Below are 19,718 nucleotides of genomic sequence, written 5' to 3'. Positions count from 1 at the left end.
GACCACTCCCTGGTATGTAGCAGGGTCAAGATGCAACCAAAGAAGATTCATCACTCGAAAAAGGCGGGCAGACCTCGCATCGACACCACCAAGACCCGCAACCAGGACAAGGTGGAAGATTTTGCACACGTGCTCGAGGAAGCTCTTCCTGGCCCAGCTGGGGTCACTGCCTGTAAAAGATGGGAGCACTTCAGAGACGCTGTGTTCAACGCTGCCATTTCCACCTTTGGCAAGAAGACCAGCAGGTCGGCAGACTGGTTCGAGGCTCACTCGGAAGAGATGACACCTGTAATCGAAGAGAAGAGAAACGCCTTGGCAGCCTACAAAGCCTGCCCAAGTCGGCGCAACTTACAGATCCTTCGGGCCGTCCTGCTGCAAAGTGCAGCAGAGCGCCAGGCGATGTGCCAACAACTATTGGCTCCAGCTCTGCTCCCAGATACAGACTGCAGCGGATACAGGCAATGTAAGGGGAATGTATGACGGCATCAAGCAGGCCCTTGGCCCAATCCAGAGGAAGACCGCTCCTCTGAAATCTGCCACTGGCGAGGTGATTCAGGACCAGACACTGCAGCTGAAGCGCTGGGTCGAGCACTACTCTGAGCTATACGCCAGGGACAATGTGGTCACCGAAGATGCCCTGAGCGCCATTGAGTGTCTGCCTGTGTTAATGGAGCTCGACAGTGAACCGACCCTGGAAGAACTCAGCGATGCCCTAGACTCCCTTGCTTCTGGTAAAGCTCCTGGCAAAGATGGCATTCCTGCTGAGACCTTGAAGTGCTGCAGAGGTAGCCTGCTCATGGAGCTGCACGAAATTCTCTGCCTCTGCTGGGAAGAAGGAGAGGTGCCACAGGACATGAGGGATGCCAACATCGTCACACTGTATAAGAATAAAGGTGACGGGCGACTGCAACAACTACCGTGGAATCTCCCTCCTCAGTATTGTCGGAAAGCTGTTTGCTCGAGTCGCATTGAAGAGGCTCCAAGTACTTGCAGAGAGAGTTTATCCAGAATCACAATGTGGATTCAGAGCTGGCAGGTCCACCATCGACATGGTCTTTTCCCTCAGACAACTGCAGGAGAAATGCAGGGAACAGAAGCAGCCACTCTTTGTAGCCTTCATAGACCTGACGAAGGCCTTCGACCTCGTCAGCAGGGATGGCCTGTTCAAGATCCTCCCCAAGATCGGATGCCCACCCAGGCTCCTCAGCATCATCAGATCTTTCCATGAGAACATGAGGGGCACCGTGGTCTTTGATGGCCTAACATCAGGCGCCTTTGACATCCGAAGTGGAGTAAAGCAGGGCTGCGTACTGGCTCCAACCCTATTCGGGATTTTCTTCGCAGTTATGCTGCGGCACGCCTTCGGATCTGTCACGGAAGGCATTTACCTCCGGACCAGGTCGGATGGGAAGCTCTTTAACCTCGCCAGGCTGAGAGCCAAGACAAAGGTTCGGCTGAGGTGTCTGCGCGACTTCCTCTTTGCCGACGACGCAGCAGTCACTGCCCACTCAGCTGAAGACCTCCAACGGCTCATAACCCGCTTCAGCGAGGCCTCTCAGGCTTTCGGACTCACCATCAGTCTGAAGAAAACACAAGTCATGGGACAAGGAGTGGACTCCCCACCTGACATCGGCATCTCTGATTCCAAACTGGAAGTTGTTCACGACTTCGTGTACCTGGGCTCCACAATCTCTGACTCCCTCTCTCTTGATACGGAGCTAAACAAACGCATCGGTAAGGCATCTACTACCATGTCCAAACTGACAAAGAGAGTGTGGGCCAATAATAGGCTAACTGAGTATACTAAGATTCAGGTTTACAGATCCTGTGTCCTGAGCACTCTCCTTTATGGCAGTGAGTCTTGGACACTCCGCGCCCGTCAGGAAAGACGGCTGAATGCCTACCACATGCGCTGCCTTCGACACATCTTGGACATCACCTGGCAGGACAAGGTGACAAACAACAACGTCTTGGGGAGAGCAAGAATCACCAGCATGTACACAATGCTGAAACAGAGACGAATGCGCTGGCTCGGGCACGTTGTGCGAATGGGCGACGGCAGGATCCCCAAGGATCTCCTGTATGGAGAGCTGAGGCAGGGAAAGCGTCCAGTAGGCAAGCCCCAGCTACGGTACAAAGACGTATGCAAAAGGGACCTGAAAGCCATGGACGTCGATCTCGCTATATGGGAGACACTGGCTGCAGACCGTTCAGCCTGGAGGCAGTCTGTTCAACGAGGTCTCTCGAAGTTCGAGGAGTCACTTGCCAAGGAATCGGAGGCAAAGAGACAGAGAAGGAAAGCCGGTAACCAGGAAGACAGACCAGAATCGGACTTCGTTTGTGCTCGGTGTGGGATGGACTGCCACTCTCGGATTGGCCTCATCAGTCACACCAGACGCTGCACGAGGATTGACAACTAGGGCGCAACTCCATAGTCTCCCGAGACTGAAGGATGCCTACTATATACCAAGCCCACCAACATAGGATTATGCCTGAACGGTAGAAGTGAGTGCCCCCAAAGATACAAAGCCAGTGTTCTCAATGCTTATATTCGTCGAGCGCTTACCCACTGCTCTGAATGGAGCAACGTGAGTAGAGAGTTTGAAAGAGTAACTCAGGCATTGGTGAACAACGGATATAGCAACGCGGAAATAAACGCTGCTATAAGAAGACACTTGGACCGTTGGTATAATTCAGAACCTAGAACAGAAACCACAACACCCCCAATAAAATTATATTACAAATCAACCATGCACAGTGAACATATAAAAGAGGAAAGAATAATGAAAGAAATAATCCGTAAAGGAGTAAAAAGCATTACTCCTAACCAAAACATAAACCTGATAATATTCTACAAAACCAAGAAGACTTCCGAACTCCTTATCAAAAACAGCCCGAAGCCGACGGAGAACCCTCTACAGCAGTCGAGCGTTGTATACATGTACACTTGCCCCCACGAAGGATGTAACCTTCAATGTAAGTACATAGGTATGACGTCGACCAAGCTGACGAGGCGTTTGACATGCCATCTTCAATCTGGTGCCCCTAGGAATCACATGAGACAAGCCCATGACATTACTCTAACAAGAGAAATGTTGAACAAGAATACCTGCATAATAGACAAAACCCAAGATGCAAGAAGATTACAAATTCTTGAGGCAATTCACATAAGAATAGGGCGACCTACCATGAACACCCAAATCACGGAACTATTTACTCTACCCACCATGAGAGTAAGGACAAGACAAGAACATATCGATGCCAACACAGATGACAATGTCCAACATAACAGGCCAATTACACTGGATTAATCTTTGTGTTTAGATAGGAGATGCCTCGTATGGGCCAATAAGCCTTCTGCAGTCTCTATGTTTCACCTCACATTTATCCCTTATGTATCCCCCCATCTTTTCACCTTTATTGTATTATCACCTGACCCAGTGCGGGTATAAAATCAACTAGTATTGTAAGATCTGTTCACTTGAGAATGAACCATGGAGGTTCGAAACGTTGTGCAAATTATAAATAAGTGTAATACACTCTATAGTAAATCACTTCTTTTCTTCACCTTAAAAGTACGAAAATGAGTTTTGGAGAACTCCTATTTCAATTAAGCCCTGATGCTAAGAAAATAGTTAGAGGGATAGAAGCCCTAAACCAGAAAATAATAAATACAGAATATGCGGTCATATTCAATGAAACATATATATATACATATATACATATATACACATATATACATATATATATATGTCGTACCTAGTAGCCAGAACGCACTTCTCTGCCTACTATGCAAGGCCAGATTTGCTTAATAAGCCAAGTTTTCCTGAATTATTATATTTTCTCTAATTTTTTTCTTATGAAATGATAAAGCTACCCATTTCATTATATATGAGGTCAATTTTTTTTATTGGAGTTAAAATTAACGTAGATATATGACCAAACCTAACCAACCCTACCTAACCTAACCTAACATATCTTTATAGGTTAGGTTCGGTTAGGTAGCCGAAAAAGTTAGGTTAGGTTAGGTTAGGTAGGTTAGGTAGTCGAAAAACAATTATTTCATGAAAACTTGGCTTATTAGGCAAATTTGGCCTTGCATAGTAGGCTGAGAAGTGCGTTCTGGCTACTAGGTACGACATATATATATATATATATATATATATATATATATATATATATATATATATATATATATATATATATATATATATATATATGATCAGGTACACAAGTGTAGAGCCGAGAGGGGCAATGCAGAGTCCCCCCCCTCCCTGTAGAGGGGACTAGGAGTGAGGCAGTGTAGAGACCCTGTAGAGTGCCTGTAGAATCTGCTATCCTACGCAGGAAAACATTTTAAGCACCTTTTGAGTTCATTTTGTTTAAACTTCGTCGAAAAGATCAGCCAGATGTTTGCTTTAGTTTATTTTCTCTCTCTGGCGCCCTGTTGCTAGGGATCCTCTGGAGCCCTGTTGCTCGGGATCCTCTGGAGCCCTGTTGCTAGGGATCCTCTGGAGCCCTGTTGCTAGGGATCCTCTGGAGCCCGGAGGAATATTGTCAAGTGTACAATGAGTCTCATTATTGGAAAGACCGGAGAAACAGTAACAGTTGCATTGATCAAAATGTTAGTGACCACATGCCCAAGGATGTGTTGACTCAATAAGAAGGAAGAAACATATTGTTGCGGATGGACGAATCAGTCAATATTGCACTGTCTTAAGGTCATTCTTGTGAGGTGTAAACAAGCACACAATATTCTACAGAAATATCTCTTCTGCAATTACTTGCCAATTACCTCCATGAGACACGACATTTTTAATATGAAGGACGTGCTTTTCAGGAGTGATGTCGGTACAGCGACGGTTTTCCTTCTTGCAGGTCGGTGTTCGAGCCCCGAAGGTCCAAGTAGCTGGGCACTGATGCTTCCCTCCACCTTATCCTAGCTCCTTGCCTTCACATCCCTACCTGTCCTAGATCCTTGCTTTCACATCCCTGCTTATCCTAGCTCCTAGCCTTCACATCCCTGCTTATCCTAGCTCCTAGCCTTCACATCCCTGCTTATCCTAGCTCCTAGCCTTCACATCCCTGCTTATCCAAGCTCCTATCCTTCACATTCCTGCTTATCCAAGCTCCTATCCTTCACATTCCTGCTTATCCTAGCTCCTATCCTTCACATCCTTGCCTACCCTAGCTCCTTGCCTTCACATCCCTGCCTATCCAAGCTCCTAGCCTTCACATCCCTGCTTATCCTAGCTCCTAGCCTTCACATCCCTGCTTATCCTAGCTCCTAGCCTTCACATCCCTGCTTATCCTAGCACCTATCCTTCACATCCCTGCTTATCCAAGCTCCTATCCTTCACATTCCTGCTTATCCTAGCTCCTATCCTTCACATCCTTGCCTACCCTAGCTCCTTGCCTACACATCCCTGCCTATCCAAGCTCCTAGCCTTCACATCCCTGCTTATCTTACCTCCTAGCCTTCACATCCCTGCTTATCCTAGCTCCTTGCCTTCACATCCCTGCTTATCCTAGCTCCTAGCCTTCACATCCCTGCTTATCTTACCTCCTAGCCTTCACATCCCTGCTTATCCTAGCTCATAGATTTCACATCCCTGCCTATCCTAGCTCCTAGCCTTCACACCCCTGCCTATCCTAGCTCCTTGCCTTCACATCCCTGCTTATCCTAGCTCCTAGCCTTCACATCCCTGCCTATCCAAGCTTCTTGCCTTCACATCCCTGCCTATCCTAGCTCCTTGCCTTCACATCCCTGCCTATCCTAGCTCCTAGCCTTCACATCCCTGCCTATCCAAGCTCCTAGCCTTCACATCCCTGCCTATCCTAGCTCCTAGCCTTCACATCCCTGCCTATCCTAGCTCCTAGCCTTCACATCCCTGCCTATCCAAGCTCCTAGCCTTCACATCCCTGCCAAGTGCTTATACTGTCTAGTCGTAGTCGACCAGGAGGCCTGGACGACGACCGGGCCTCGGGGACGCTAAGCCCCGAAATCAGCTCAAGGTAACCTCAAGGTAGTGGCTTGGTACTTTCTCCTCATGCTGTCCTCACCATGTTCTGCTGTGTGCTATACAGTTCTCTCTGGTCGCATTTCAAGTGGGATTTATCACTTGAGTCTCTGAAGAAAAATCATGATATAGTATTTCACTGTTTCTTCATGAAAACCAGCCTTCTAAAAGTTTACAACTGAAAGGGGATAAACGGTGATCGTTGACTTTGTTCGGTTTGTTAAGTTGAACAAGTTCAGGGCTAAAAAGGTTCTTGAACAGCTCATGGAACTAAAAATTTAATCTACTTTTCTATTGATTCTACTTTTCTCCTTTCTTCTTAATCTACATCACCTAATTATATATAAGAAGAATACATTTGACAGGTTGCATCAACGACGGAACTTTGCTGGTAAACCTGTCGTATTTGGCCGAGATCCTCTCGGCCAAATTTGGTAGATGTTTGGAGTGAATGTGATCTTTGGTCGCGTGACATTTTGAAGCGTCTCTGGGTCTGAGGCTTGTAAATGAAATCCGTCATGACTGCTAACTGAGAATATCTCTTTGAGAAGTCGGGCAAGGCCCGGTCTCCTGGAGACTGAGCTGCTAAAAATAAAAATAAGAACTCAATTCTCTAGGAAATGACTGCCTAACTCTAGGCGAGGGAGGAGCTAAACTCTAGTTCAAGCTTGCATTATTTATTGGTTAATTAATGCCCCAAGTAACATCAACAAAATGTTCTACCATATCCTACGTTACGTTAAATCTCTGACTCGACCTAGAGACAGGAGATGAGGTGTACATTGGATGTTAGTGGTAAGCCTAGGATCCCTAAAGGGGCAGCACAAACCTCACCGAAGACCTTAACATTGGGGCTGCACCTCATGTGTCTGGAGCCCAGCTTACAGGATCCACATGTGCCAGCTAATGTAGCACACATCACCTTATAACCAGAATAGAATGATGGATCAAGTACTTAACTAGAGTATTTACGCCAGTAAATATTACGTTATGTATGAAGGATACTTGACCAGAGGAGAAGGTCTCAGCAGCCAGGTCCAGCCACCAGGACGCCCCGTGGCAGAGAGCGCGCCATTTGCCGCCATGCTGGCTTGGTAAACTGTTCGTACTGTTCAGCAGACTGTTACCCAAACCTCCTATACTGTCCTTAATGGCCAACATTCAATCCTGAGTACAAAATGTAACATCGTAGCTCTATAACATACTAGACAACATATCAACATAGTGCATCTAAACTACTTAGAAGTACCAAATACTCTTACGTCTGCCAGATAATATAATAGCAAACATATTATATTCAAAGCTGATACATTATCTACATTTACCTTAAACATGCAAACACGTTTTCTTATCAAACGTATATAAACTAATCATGTAATTCTCCTAATTATGTTTCACTCTGATAGACAACTTAGACGTGCGAGATGGAAGTACCAATTATGTTAGAGAAAAATTCATATTAATAGTCAAGCACAGAATCAAAACAGTCTCAAACTGAAAGTGTTTAGATTGAGATTATTATATATATAATGATAACGTAGTAATGCAAGCTGAGGCAGGCACCCTAACCTCGACCCAGTAGCAGAAAGGCATATGTAGGCAGCTGTATCTAAAACATCTACGTCTAATATTGTTCACATTTGAAGTTAATTTAATTGAAATAGAATAAACTAGACCAATAAAAATGGGGGAATACAGAGCAAAAGGAATTAATTGAAATGTTGGACGTCTGCTTTCTTCAACCTTACATTATGAAACCAGCAGAGGACATCAATATTGTTGATGTCCTCCAGTAGGGAAACACTAGTAAATACGTGGAAATACGTGGGAAACAGTGTGTGAGAGTAAATAAGAACAGTAAACTGTTAGGTGAGGCTTGCGCTTGTCAAGGGTAAATGTCTCTCTGCCCTACTGTAGCTTGTGGATTATTCTCGGGGTCAAAAAAGGCGCATGTCGTGACCTCACCTCAAACCCTGTACGAAATCTTTCCAGTGCTGAGGCCAAAGATTGACAGGGCTGAGGGGGAGAGTGGCCGCCGTACGGAGTGTAAGGCATCAGCCAAGGATGTGAAGCAGAGGGATATTCAACAAAGGCAGCAAGATATCCAGTAAGGAAGCTACAGTAGTGTTAGTAAATCAATCTTGCTGATGTTATTCATGTTGCATTGATGGCTGCTTAGATAGTTCTAATATCCAAGCATGGGGGACTGAACAATTAATGCAAATTGCGAACCATAAGCTTGAATAGTCTGTTAAAATAAAAGTCTGGAGAGCAATACTTGTAGATTCGTTAACAAATGACTCGGATCAATACAGGTTGATAAGACACTCTAAACACATATTTGCAAGAGGTAATTATCTCATCTATTATAGTCCTCTCAGTTAATGATACTTGAGGCAGATGACAATAGTAAATGTGAGGCACATGTGGAGGACACAAGACCGTCAGCTCAGCCCCATACGAGCAGGTGTTTAGCAAGTGGAAGGAACTGATAATGTAACGCTCGTGGGAGTCGCCGTCAGCCATAATATTTGACGTTTATTGTTGTGATGGACAACTTTTTGTCTGAGGTCCCACATATAGTCACCTGAGACGCAGAGAATTGGTTCAACGTCTCGGCCACCTTCTTCTTGAAGGCAAGTGTGTCGCCGTGAGCCTTGTTCCTGTTCTGCTCACTGCTGGTCAGCGGCCTTCATAAGTGTACTTATGTCTCTCTTCTATACCTTCCTACCTTATGTTTCTTACTAACTCCTTATGCTCCATAAGGAGTTTTATTTGCTCCTTCAGCCTGGCTCTGACCTAAGCGTCTGCCAGTTTGTTAACCAGAGAATAAGTCACTAGTTTGAGAGACATTAGAACATGAAAAACATAAGTCCCCACAAGGGGCGTGTTGGACCACCTTGATCCAGCCCCGTTCCCTATTGTATTTGTCCAGCCTATTGTTAAAGCTTGCTGTAAAATTGACTTCTGTGATGATGGACGATAATCTATCCCTATCCTCTACCACCCTGTTACCAAATTAGTACTTCCATTATATCTTTTCTGAACATGAACTTCTTCAGGTTATAGCCATTGTTAACTGGTCTGATACGTTCAAGACCCTGGTCATATCTCCGCTGTTCGTACTTCTCATCTACTTACTGATTTTAATCAGGTCTCACGTCACCCTGCGCATCTCAGGGGAATGTAGGCCGCGAGATCCCTTAGCCAGTCCTCGTAAGGGACACCAACGACCATTCAGGGCGTCTTCTACTGGGTCGATGTCCACTCTGTAGTGTTGACCGTGATGGAGGTAGTGTCGGAGGGACCTTACCAGGGCAAGTATAGCACGACTACATATGTGTGTTTAGTGCTGACGCTCCTAGCTATGGACCCCATCATTCTCTCTACTTTGCTCCCGGATCACAGCCAGTCATGACCACTAGAGTCTCATTTACAACTCAGTTTGTCCAAATCTACATCATTCATGCAGTAGATGGTGCCGCTGCTCTTTTCTAAGCTTAGACGCTTGCATGCGTGATCTCTCAGCTTCCCGCGCCTCTGTGCTCTCTTAATTCTTTTGTTCCTATAACTTCCTGCCTCGAATTTAGTTTTTTCTCATTTTCTTTAATTAATTTTCGTATTAGTTCCCCTTCTATGCTTACTTTGTATAGCTTTTCCAATGGTTCGGTTTTCATGGCTTACTCTTCCACTTTCTCTTGCCTCGATTGATGAAGATTATGCCTCCCCAGAGGTGGCACGGGCATGAATAGCCCGTAAGTGGCGGCTGTTTGGAGCCATCACTAGCACCAGGCACTGATACTGATGATCTCTGGATAGATGCTTCATGGTTGCTTCGTTGTTGTTTTAGAGTCAGCTACATGGAACAAGACGTTCCCAGTAGCACCACTGCGGGCCATGGTGAGCCCGTAGTGGACTAACCTGGCACAGGAATGGAGCTGTAGCTCTGGGTCGCCTCACCTCGTGTTTCACCAATTCATGTCATGAGAGGGTTGAGTTATGTGCCTGGGGCCTTGTTATTGTGAGTTGTTCTCTGCGAGGACAACACATGTTTAATTGTGACTGAGTACCTCTTAGTGATTGATTGATTGATTTAGATTAAGCCACCCAAAAGGTGGCACGGGCATGAATAGCCCGTAAGTGGTGGCCCTTTTGAGCCATCACCAGTATCAATAGATGATACTGGAGATCTGTGGAGGTGCGACTGCACCCTGCGTGACGGGAGATGTCTCCCGGACCTCTTAGTGACCACGGACACGTCTTACGATTACCTACAACTGTGGTCTATCGTACGACCTTCTAAATATTAATATAATGATACCCAAAAAATATATGTCCAGGAAAGCTATATTTAACGGTAACCAAATAATATTATCGTCATTTGTTGTTTCACAAATAGAGCCGAAGCAACTTTACCACAATAATCACGCAACGTCAGTCTTCAAGTGGCAAAAATGTAGACGCGACATGTGTAATTAGTGAGGAAGAAGAAGGGGGAACTGTGCAAGTTGAGCACTGGACCAGTGCCTGCCAGAGGGTCAGGTAAAGTGGCACCATCACCACTGGGGAAGAGACTAACATGACCAACACTTCCTTGGAAATAGACTTACTATAAATATCGACGTGGTCGATAGGGCTTCAGCCTCACATGCGTGTGGGGTCCAGGGTTCGAGTCTCCTAGAGCCCAGGGTAATGGAAACATCACCAGTTCGACTGAGCAGTGTTGCCATCCTTGTGTTCCACCTGACCCACACCTACAGTATTGATCCCTGCCTGTAGCAGCTCAAGCTGGCTCGCGTGTTCGAACTAATTGGTAACATTGGAACAGTGTCAATAAGCTTAATTGACGTGAACTATTTCCTTAACGCCGAAACAGTGTAAATAAACTTGAATGAAGTGAACTTGTACATTAACCTTGAAACAGTGTAAATAAGCTTGAATGAAGTGAACTATTTCCTTAACGCCGAAACAGTGTAAATAAGCTTGCATGAAGTGAACTTGTTCCTTAACGCCGAAACAGTGTAAATAAGCTTGCATGAAGTGAACTATTTCCTCAACGCTGGAAGTCATCTAGGACGACCCCATCAAGGGTTAGAGAGTCGTCATGTCGTCCCGAGCACGACTCAGGAAACGGGACAATTTCGACCCTGGACAGGTAAGTTACGCATTATGTTATTTACATTGTAATAAATTAAGGGATAAGTGTAAATAGCAGGAGTGAAGGGGAATGGTTTACTTATAAGTAAACTAGGATAATGGTTTACTAAGAAGTAAGCTAGAGAACTGATTTACTCAGCAATAAGCTAGGATGCTCGTTACTTAGATAGGTTAGTCTACTTATCAGAAAGGAAAGTTATTGGTTTACTTACCAGTAAACTAGAGTATTGGTTTACTTAATGATTAGGTAGGGAACTTGTTTTTTTAGTGGTAAGCTAGGAAACCTAATCATACATTTTAATAAGGTTTACCTATTAGTAAGATTAGGCACCTGTTTACCTAATAATAATAAATGAAACTGGTTTACTTATTAATAATGTAGAGAAGCGGTTTACTTAGTAATGTGCCTGGAATTGGATTACCTAGTAGTAAGCTAGGGAAGCTGGTTTACTTTCTATTGATTCAGGGAGCTGGTTTACTTAGTATTGAGTCGGGGAGCTGGTTTACTTAGTATTGAGTCGGGGAGTTGGTTTACTTAGTATTGAGTCGGGGAGTTGGTTTACTTAGTATTGAGTCGGGGAGCTGGTTTACTTAGTATTGAGTCGGGGAGCTGGTTTACTTAGTATTGAGTCGGGGAGCTGGTTTACTTAGTATTGAGTCGGGGAGCTGGTTTACTTAGTATTGAGTCGGGGAGCTGGTTTACTTAGTATTGAGTCGGGGAGCTGGTTTAAAAATGACGAAAATGCTTAAGCAGACACAGCTTTACAAACAAAGAAGGAATCGTTGAAACGTTGAGATTGAAGACAGCGAGCGGAGACTGAAGCATTCATATCAGATTTAAGAAAAGCAACTAGAACAGAAAGCAATTCAAGAAATAAAGAAAACCCAAAATATTTCTTCATGTATGCTAAATCAAAAGCAAAAATCACTGCCAGTATTGGACCTATTCGTTCGAGTGAAGGGTCATATTCTGAGGATGACAAATAAATTAGTGAAATCCTAAAAAAAAAAAAAACAGTATGAGGACATGTTTAGCACTCCAATCATGAAAGTGGAAGATCCGGACAACTTCTTAATGCGTGATATCCAAACCCCTGTAAATATAAGTGTGGAGGAAGAGCTTGGACACGGGGGAGATACAAGATGCACTTAAATCAGCAGACATAGCTCCTCTACACAAGAAAGGGAGCAAAACATTGCTAAGAATTTTAGACCAGCTGCACTAACGTCCTACATAATAAAAGTATTTGAGAGAGTGATCAGGAGTCAGGTCACCAGCTACATGGAGACCAATGGCCTTTACAACCCCGGCCAACAGGGATTTAGAGCGGGAAGATCATGCCTCTCACAGCTACTTGACCATTACGACAAAGTCACATTAGAAGAAGAGAAACACAGAATACAGAAGTGGTATACACGGGCTTCGCAAAGGCATTTGATAAATGTGACCATGGAGTGATAGCACACAAAAGGAGGTCATTTGGAATAACTGGTAAAGTAGGACGGTGAACAGAACACAAATAATAACAGTCAACCATATAAAATCGAGTGAAAGAGCAGTTAAAAGCTATGCACCTCAGGGTACAGTCCTTGCATCACTGCTTTTCCTTATTCTCATATCAGATATAGACAAAAATACAAGTCACAGCTTCCTATCATCCTCTGCAGATGACACAAAAATCAGCATGAAAATGATCTCTGCTGAAGACATTGAAAAGCTACAAGCAAATATTAATAAAGTTTTCAATCGGGCAGAAGAAAATAACAATATGTTTAACAGTGATAAATTCCGGGTACTCTGGTACGGTAAAAATGAAGATATTTAAGCAACACGGGGTACAAAACACAATCAAACCTACCCATTGTAGGAAAGCAGCATGTCCAGGATTTGGGAATAATGATGTCTGAAGACCTAACGTTTAGGCGCATAGCCAAACAAATATTGCATCAGCCAGAAAAATGATAGGATGAATTACGAGAACTTTCAAATCCAGGGATTCCCTCACAATGGTTGCACTATTCAAATCACCTGTGCTGTCCCATCTTGAGTACTGCTCAGTACTCACTTCCCCCTTCAGAGCAAAAGAGATTGCTGAAATGGAGGGAATACAGAGAACATATACGGCATACATAGACGCGATAAAGCACCTAAATTATTGAGATTGTCTCAAAGCTCTCCAGATGTACTCGCTAGTAAGGAGAAGTAAGAAACATCAAATAATACTCACGTGGAAAATACTGGAGGGCCAGGTTCCAAATCTACACAGTAAAATAACAACTTACTGTAGTAAACGATATGGAAGAAATTGCAGAATAGAACCAGTGAAGAGCAGGGGTGTCATAGGCACAATCAGAGAACACTGTATAAACATCAGAGGTCCGCGGTTGTTCAGCGTTCTCCCAGCGAACATAAGAAATATTGCCGGAACAACCGTGGACATCTTCAAGAGAAAACTAGATAGTTTTCTTCAAGAAGTGCTGGACCAACCGGGCTGTGGTGGATATGTGGGCCTGCACATGCACATACCTGTGTAACAGGTACTCTGAGAGAGAACTCTATCAACATCAGAGGCCCGAGACTGTTCAACACGCTTCCGCTACACATAAGGGACATAACTGGCCGACCCCTCACAGTGTTCAAGAGAGAACTATCAACATCAGAGGCCCGAGACTGTTCAACACGCTTCCGCTACACATAAGGGACATAACTGGCCGACCCCTCACAGTGTTCAAGAGAGAACTATCAACATCAGAGGCCCGAGACTGTTCAACACGCTTCCACTACACATAAGGGGCATAACTGGCCGACCCCTCACAGTGTTCAAGAGAGAACTATCAACATCAGAGGCCCGAGACTGTTCAACACGCTTCCGCTACACATAAGGGGCATAACTGGCCGACCCCTCACAGTGTTCAAGAGAGAACTGGATAAGCACCTCCAAAGGATATCTGATCAACCAGGCTGTGACTCATACGTCAGGCTGCGAGCAGCCGCGTCAAACAGCCTGGTTGATCAGTCCGGCAACCAGGAGGCCTGGTCGACGACCGGGCCGCGGGGACGTTAAGCCCCGGAAGCACCTCAAGGTAACCTCAAGGCAAGGTATGCATGCCGCTACAAGCAACAGCCTGTTGGACCAAACCCACCCAAGTCAAGCCAGCCTCGGGCCTGCTTGGGAAGTAGAAGAACTCCCAGAATCCCATCAAGCACGTACCAAGCAGGTATACAACTTTCACAAATGTAAAAAATCACACTAGTATTGAATTCTTTCTTCCGGCTTAATTTCAGAGCATTAAATGATCTCACGTCGATTCCATAAGACATTCTGGGCCGGTATATATGGATCCACATTTATACCTCTGGAAAATATGGTCTAGTTAAGGGTACACATATAATGTAGACAAAACCTTTGCCCACATATAGTGTGCATGTATTACACTCTTAATAGGTCACAGGTATAATGACAGGCTACTTGTATGTATAATGTGTAATGTTAGATCACCAGGTATAGTGAGACATCAGAAGATATATTGATGCATCAGAAGGTGTATTGATAGATCAGAAGGTGTATTGGTAGATCAGAAGGTGTATTGATAGATCAGAAGGTATATTGATAGATCATAAGGTGAACTGATAGATCAGATGGTGTATTGATAGATCATAAGGTGAACTGATAGATCAGATGGCGCATTCATAGATCATAAGGTGTATTGATAGATCAGATGGCGCATTCATAGGTCATAAGGTGTATTGATAGATCAGATGGCGCATTCATAGATCATAAGGTGTATTGATAGATCAGATGGCGCATTCATAGGTCATAAGGTGTATTGATAGATCAGATGGCGCATTCATAGGTCATAAGGTGTATTGATAGATCAGAAGGTGTATTGATAGATCAGAAGACGTATTGATAGATCTGAAGGTGTATAGATAGATCTGAAGGTCTATTGACAGATCGGAAGGTGTATTGATAGATCAGAAGGTCTATTGACAGATCAGAAGGTGTATTGATAGATCAGAAGGTGTATTTATAGATCTGAAGGTGTATTGAGCGACCTGAAGGTCTATTGATAGATCAGAAGGTGTATTGATAGATCTGAAAGTGTATTGATAGATCAGAAGGTGTATTGATAGATCTGAAAGTGTATTGATAGATCAGAAGGTGTATTGATAGAACTGAAGGTGTATTGATAGATTTGAAGATGTATTGATAGATTTGAAGTTGTATTGATAGATCTGAATGTACAAGCCTCTCTCCCTCTCAAGTACTGTGTACACGCTCTCCCTCTGTAAATTGTGGCTCCATTATGTTTAATGTAACATGTTGCTCCATCATACTCTATGTAACATGTGGCTCCATCATGCTCTGTGTAACATGTGACTCCATCATGCTCTGTGAAACATGTGGCCCTTTCGAGCTCTATGTAACATGTGGCTCCATCATACTCTTAGTAACATGTAGCTCCACACATCCTCTGTGTATGAAGTGGCTCCATCATACTCAGTGTAACACGTGGCTCCGTCATACTCAGTGTAACACTTGGCTCCGTCATACTCAGTGTAACACGTGGCTCCGTCATACTCAGTGTAACACGTGGCTCCATCATACTCAGTGTAACACGTGGCTCCGTCATACTCAGTGTAACACGTGGCTCCGTCATACTCAGTGTAACACGTGGCTCCGTCATACTCAGTGTAACACGTGGCTCCATCATACTCAGTGTAACACGTGGCTCCGTCATACTCAGTGTAACACGTGGCTCCGTCATACTCAGTGTAACACGTGGCTCCATCATACTCAGTGTAACACGTGGCTCCGTCATACTCAGTGTAACACGTGGCTCCGTCATACTCAGTGTAACACGTGGCTCCATCATACTCAGTGTTACACGTGGCTCCGTCATACTCAGTGTAACACGTGGCTCCGTCATACTCAGTGTAACACGTGGCTCCATCATACTCAGTGTAACACGTGGCTCCGTCATACTCAGTGTAACATGTGGCTTCATCATGCTGTGCTACATAAGGCTCCATCTGTCTCTGTGTAACATGTGACTCCATCATGTCCTGTGTAACATGTGTTCCTATCATGCTCTGTGCAACATGTGGCTTCGCCATGTTACGTGTGACATGTGGCTCCATCATACTCAGTGTAACATGTGGCTCCGTCATACTCTGTGAAAACATGTTGTTCAATCATGATCTATGTAACATGTGGCTTCATCAAGCTCTGTGTAACATGTGACTCCATTATGCTCTACGTAACATGTGGCTCCATCATATTCTTTGTAACATCTGGCTACGTCATGCTCTGTGTAACATGTGGCTCCATCATGTTCTGTGTAAGATGTGACTCCATCATGCTCTGTGTAACTTGGGGCTTCATCATGCTCTGCATAACATGTGGCTCCATCATGCTTTGTGTAACATGTGGCTCCATCATGCTCTGTGTAACATGTGGCTCCATCAGGCTCTGTGTAACATGTGGCTCCGTCATGCTCTTTGTAACATGTGGCTCCATCATGCTCTGTGTAACAGGCGGCTCCATCATGCTCTGTGTAACTTGGGGCTTCATCATGCTCTGCATAACATGTGGCTCCATCATGCTCTGTGTTACATTTGGCTCCATCATGCTCTGTGTAACATGTGGCTCCATCATGCTCTATGTAACATGTGGCTCCGTCATGCTCTGTGTAACAGTGGGCTCCATCATGCTCTGTGTAACATTTGGCTCCATCATGCTCTGTGTAACATGTGGCTCCATCATGTTCTATGTAACATGTGGCTCCTTCATGCTCTGTGTAACATGTGGCTCCATCCTGCTCTGTGTAACATGTGGCTCCGTCATGCTCTGTGTAACCTGTGGCTCCATCCTGCTCTGTGTAAGATGTGGCTCCGTCATGCTCTGTGTCACATGTGGCTTCCATCATGCTCTGTGCAACGTAAGGCCCCATCATGCTCTGTGTAACAAGTGGATCCATCATACTCTATAACATGTGGCTCCATCTTGCTCTGTTTAACATGTGTCTACATCAGGGTTTGTGCAACATGTGGCTCCTTCATGTTCTGTGTATCATGTGGATCCATCATGCTCTGTGTAACTTGTGGCTCCATCATGCTCTGTGCAACATAAGGCTCTATCATGCTCTGTGTAACATGTGGATCCATCATACTCTGTGTAACATGTGACTCCATCTTGCTCTATGTAACATATGAATCCATCATGCTTTGTGTAACATGTAGCTCCATCATGCTCTGTGTAACATGTAGCACCATCATGCTATGCGTAACATATGGCTTCATCATGCTCTGTATAACATGTGACTCCATTATGAACTATCTTACATGAGGCTCCATCATACTCTCTGTAACATGTGACTCCATCTTGCTCTATATAACTTGTGGCTCCGTCATGCTCTATATAACATGTCGTTCCATCATGCTCAATGTAACATATTGCTCCATCATGCTCTGTGTAACATGCGGCTCCATCATGTTCTATGTATCATATGAATCCATAATGCTTTGTGAAACATGTTGTTCCATCATACACTGTGTAACATGTGTCTCCATCACGCTGTGTAACATGTGGTTCCATCATGTTCTGTGTAACATGTGGCTCCATCATGGTCTGTTTAACATGTGGCTCCATCATGCTCTGTGTAACATGTGGCTCCTTCATGCTCTATAACATGTGGCTCCGTCATCCTCTATGTAACATGTGACTCCGTCATGCTCTGTGTAACATGCGGCTCCATCATGCTCTGTGTAACATGTGGCTCCATCATGCTCTGTGTAACATGTGGCTCCATCATGCTCTGTGTAACATGTGGCTTCATCATGTTCTTCATAACATGTGGTTCCATCATGCTCTGTGTAACATGTGGCTCCATCATGCTCTGTGTAACATGTGGCTCCATCATGCTCTGTGAAACATGTTGCTCCATCATGCTCTATATAACATGTGGCTTCATCATGCTCTGTGTAACATATGACTCTATTATGCTCTATGTAATATGTGGCTTCATCATGCTCTCTATAACATGTGACTCCATCATGCTCTGTGTAACATGTGGTTCCGTCATTTCCTCAGTAACATGCGGCTCCATCATGCTCTGTGTAACATGTGGTTCTGTCATGATGTGTGAAACATGTGGCTCCATACCGTTCTGTGTAACATGTCGCTCTGTCATGCTCTATGTAACATGTGGCTCCATCATGCTCTGTGTAACATGTGACTCCATCATGCTCTGTGTAACATGTGGCTCCATCATGCTCTGTGTAACATGTGGCTCCATCAGGCTCTGTGTAACATGTGGCTCCGTCATGCTCTGTGTAACATGTGGCTCCATCATGCTCTGTGTAACATGTGGTTCCATCATGCTCTGTGAAACATGTTGCTCCATCATGCTCTATGTAACATGTGGCTTCATCATGCTCTGTGTAACATATGACTCTATTATGCTCTATGTAATATGTGGCTTCATCATGCTCTCTATAACATGTGACTCCATCATGCTCTGTGTAACATGTGGTTCCGTCATTTCCTCAGTAACATGCGGCTCCATCATGCTCTGTGTAACATGTGGCTCCATCATGCTCTGTGTAACATGTGGCTCCATCAGGCTCTGTGTAACATGTGGCTCCGTCATGCTCTGTGTAACATGTGGCTCCGTCATGCTCTGTGTAACATGTGGCTCCATCATGCTCTGTGTAACATGTGGCTCCGCCATGCTCTGTGTAACATGTGGCTCCGTCATGCTCTGTGTAACATGTGGCTCTATCATGCTCTGTGTAACATGTGGCTCCATCATGCTCTGTGTAACATGTGGCTCCATCATGCTCTGTGTAACATGTGGCTCCGTCATGCTCTGTGTTACATATGACTCCATCTTGCTCTGTGTAACACGAGGACAACACATGTGTCGCGTATACAAATGTTTCATACTGGTGTTAAGGGAATGATTGGGATTTGCATGACGCATGCTTGGTAAACTTCCCTGTTACTCCTCATTAGTTAGCCTCCTGGTAAACCTCATTAGTAACCGTTCTGGGTATACTTCGTTATTAACCCGTCTGGGTATAATTCCTTGGTAAACCTCTTGGTAAACCTACCTGGTAAACCTCATTATTAACCCGTCTGGGAAACATTTTGTTACCCCTCATTAGAAAACTTTCATGTGAAACCTCCCTGGTAAACCTTCCAATTACACTTCGAAGGTAAACCTCCCTGATAAGCCTCCTAAGTCTACTTCATTGGCAAACATCCCAAGTACACTTCATTAGTAAGCCTCATTAGTTAATCTTCCTATTAAACCCCAATAGTAAACCTTCCTGGTATACCTCTGTTGTAAACCTTCTTGACAAGAATACCTGGTAAACTTGCCATGAAATTACAGTGTTTGGCGCAGCCAAAGATTTAGTTTTTCAGGTCTACTTCACGCGATAACCTAATTATGGCTACTGTAGACCCTACCAGCAAAAAGTATTAGCAGCGTTTTCTAACATTAAATAATTTAAATATGAACGATATTCTTTGA

The 19,718-nt window shown here is 44.4% G+C and overlaps 1 protein-coding gene across 1 annotated transcript in view; it reads left to right on the top strand.

Annotated features, from left to right (window-relative positions):
• The first annotated feature begins 10,426 nt into the window (after positions 1 to 10,426).
• Positions 10,427 to 19,718, top strand: part of LOC123755126 (dynein intermediate chain 2, ciliary) — a 120,396-nt gene continuing 111,104 nt past the window's right edge. The window contains exon 1 of the mRNA XM_069332541.1: positions 10,427 to 11,175. Within this exon, the coding sequence (XP_069188642.1) occupies positions 11,125 to 11,175 (51 nt within the window). The 5' untranslated portion in view covers positions 10,427 to 11,124. The remainder of the gene's footprint in view (positions 11,176 to 19,718) is intronic.

The sequence above is a fragment of the Procambarus clarkii genome, chromosome 28 (genome assembly GCF_040958095.1).
Source record: "Procambarus clarkii isolate CNS0578487 chromosome 28, FALCON_Pclarkii_2.0, whole genome shotgun sequence".
Classification (NCBI taxonomy): Eukaryota; Metazoa; Arthropoda; class Malacostraca; order Decapoda; family Cambaridae; genus Procambarus; species Procambarus clarkii.
The sequence above is the reverse complement of the archived record's forward strand: the minus strand, read 5'-3'. Positions and strand labels throughout refer to the sequence as shown.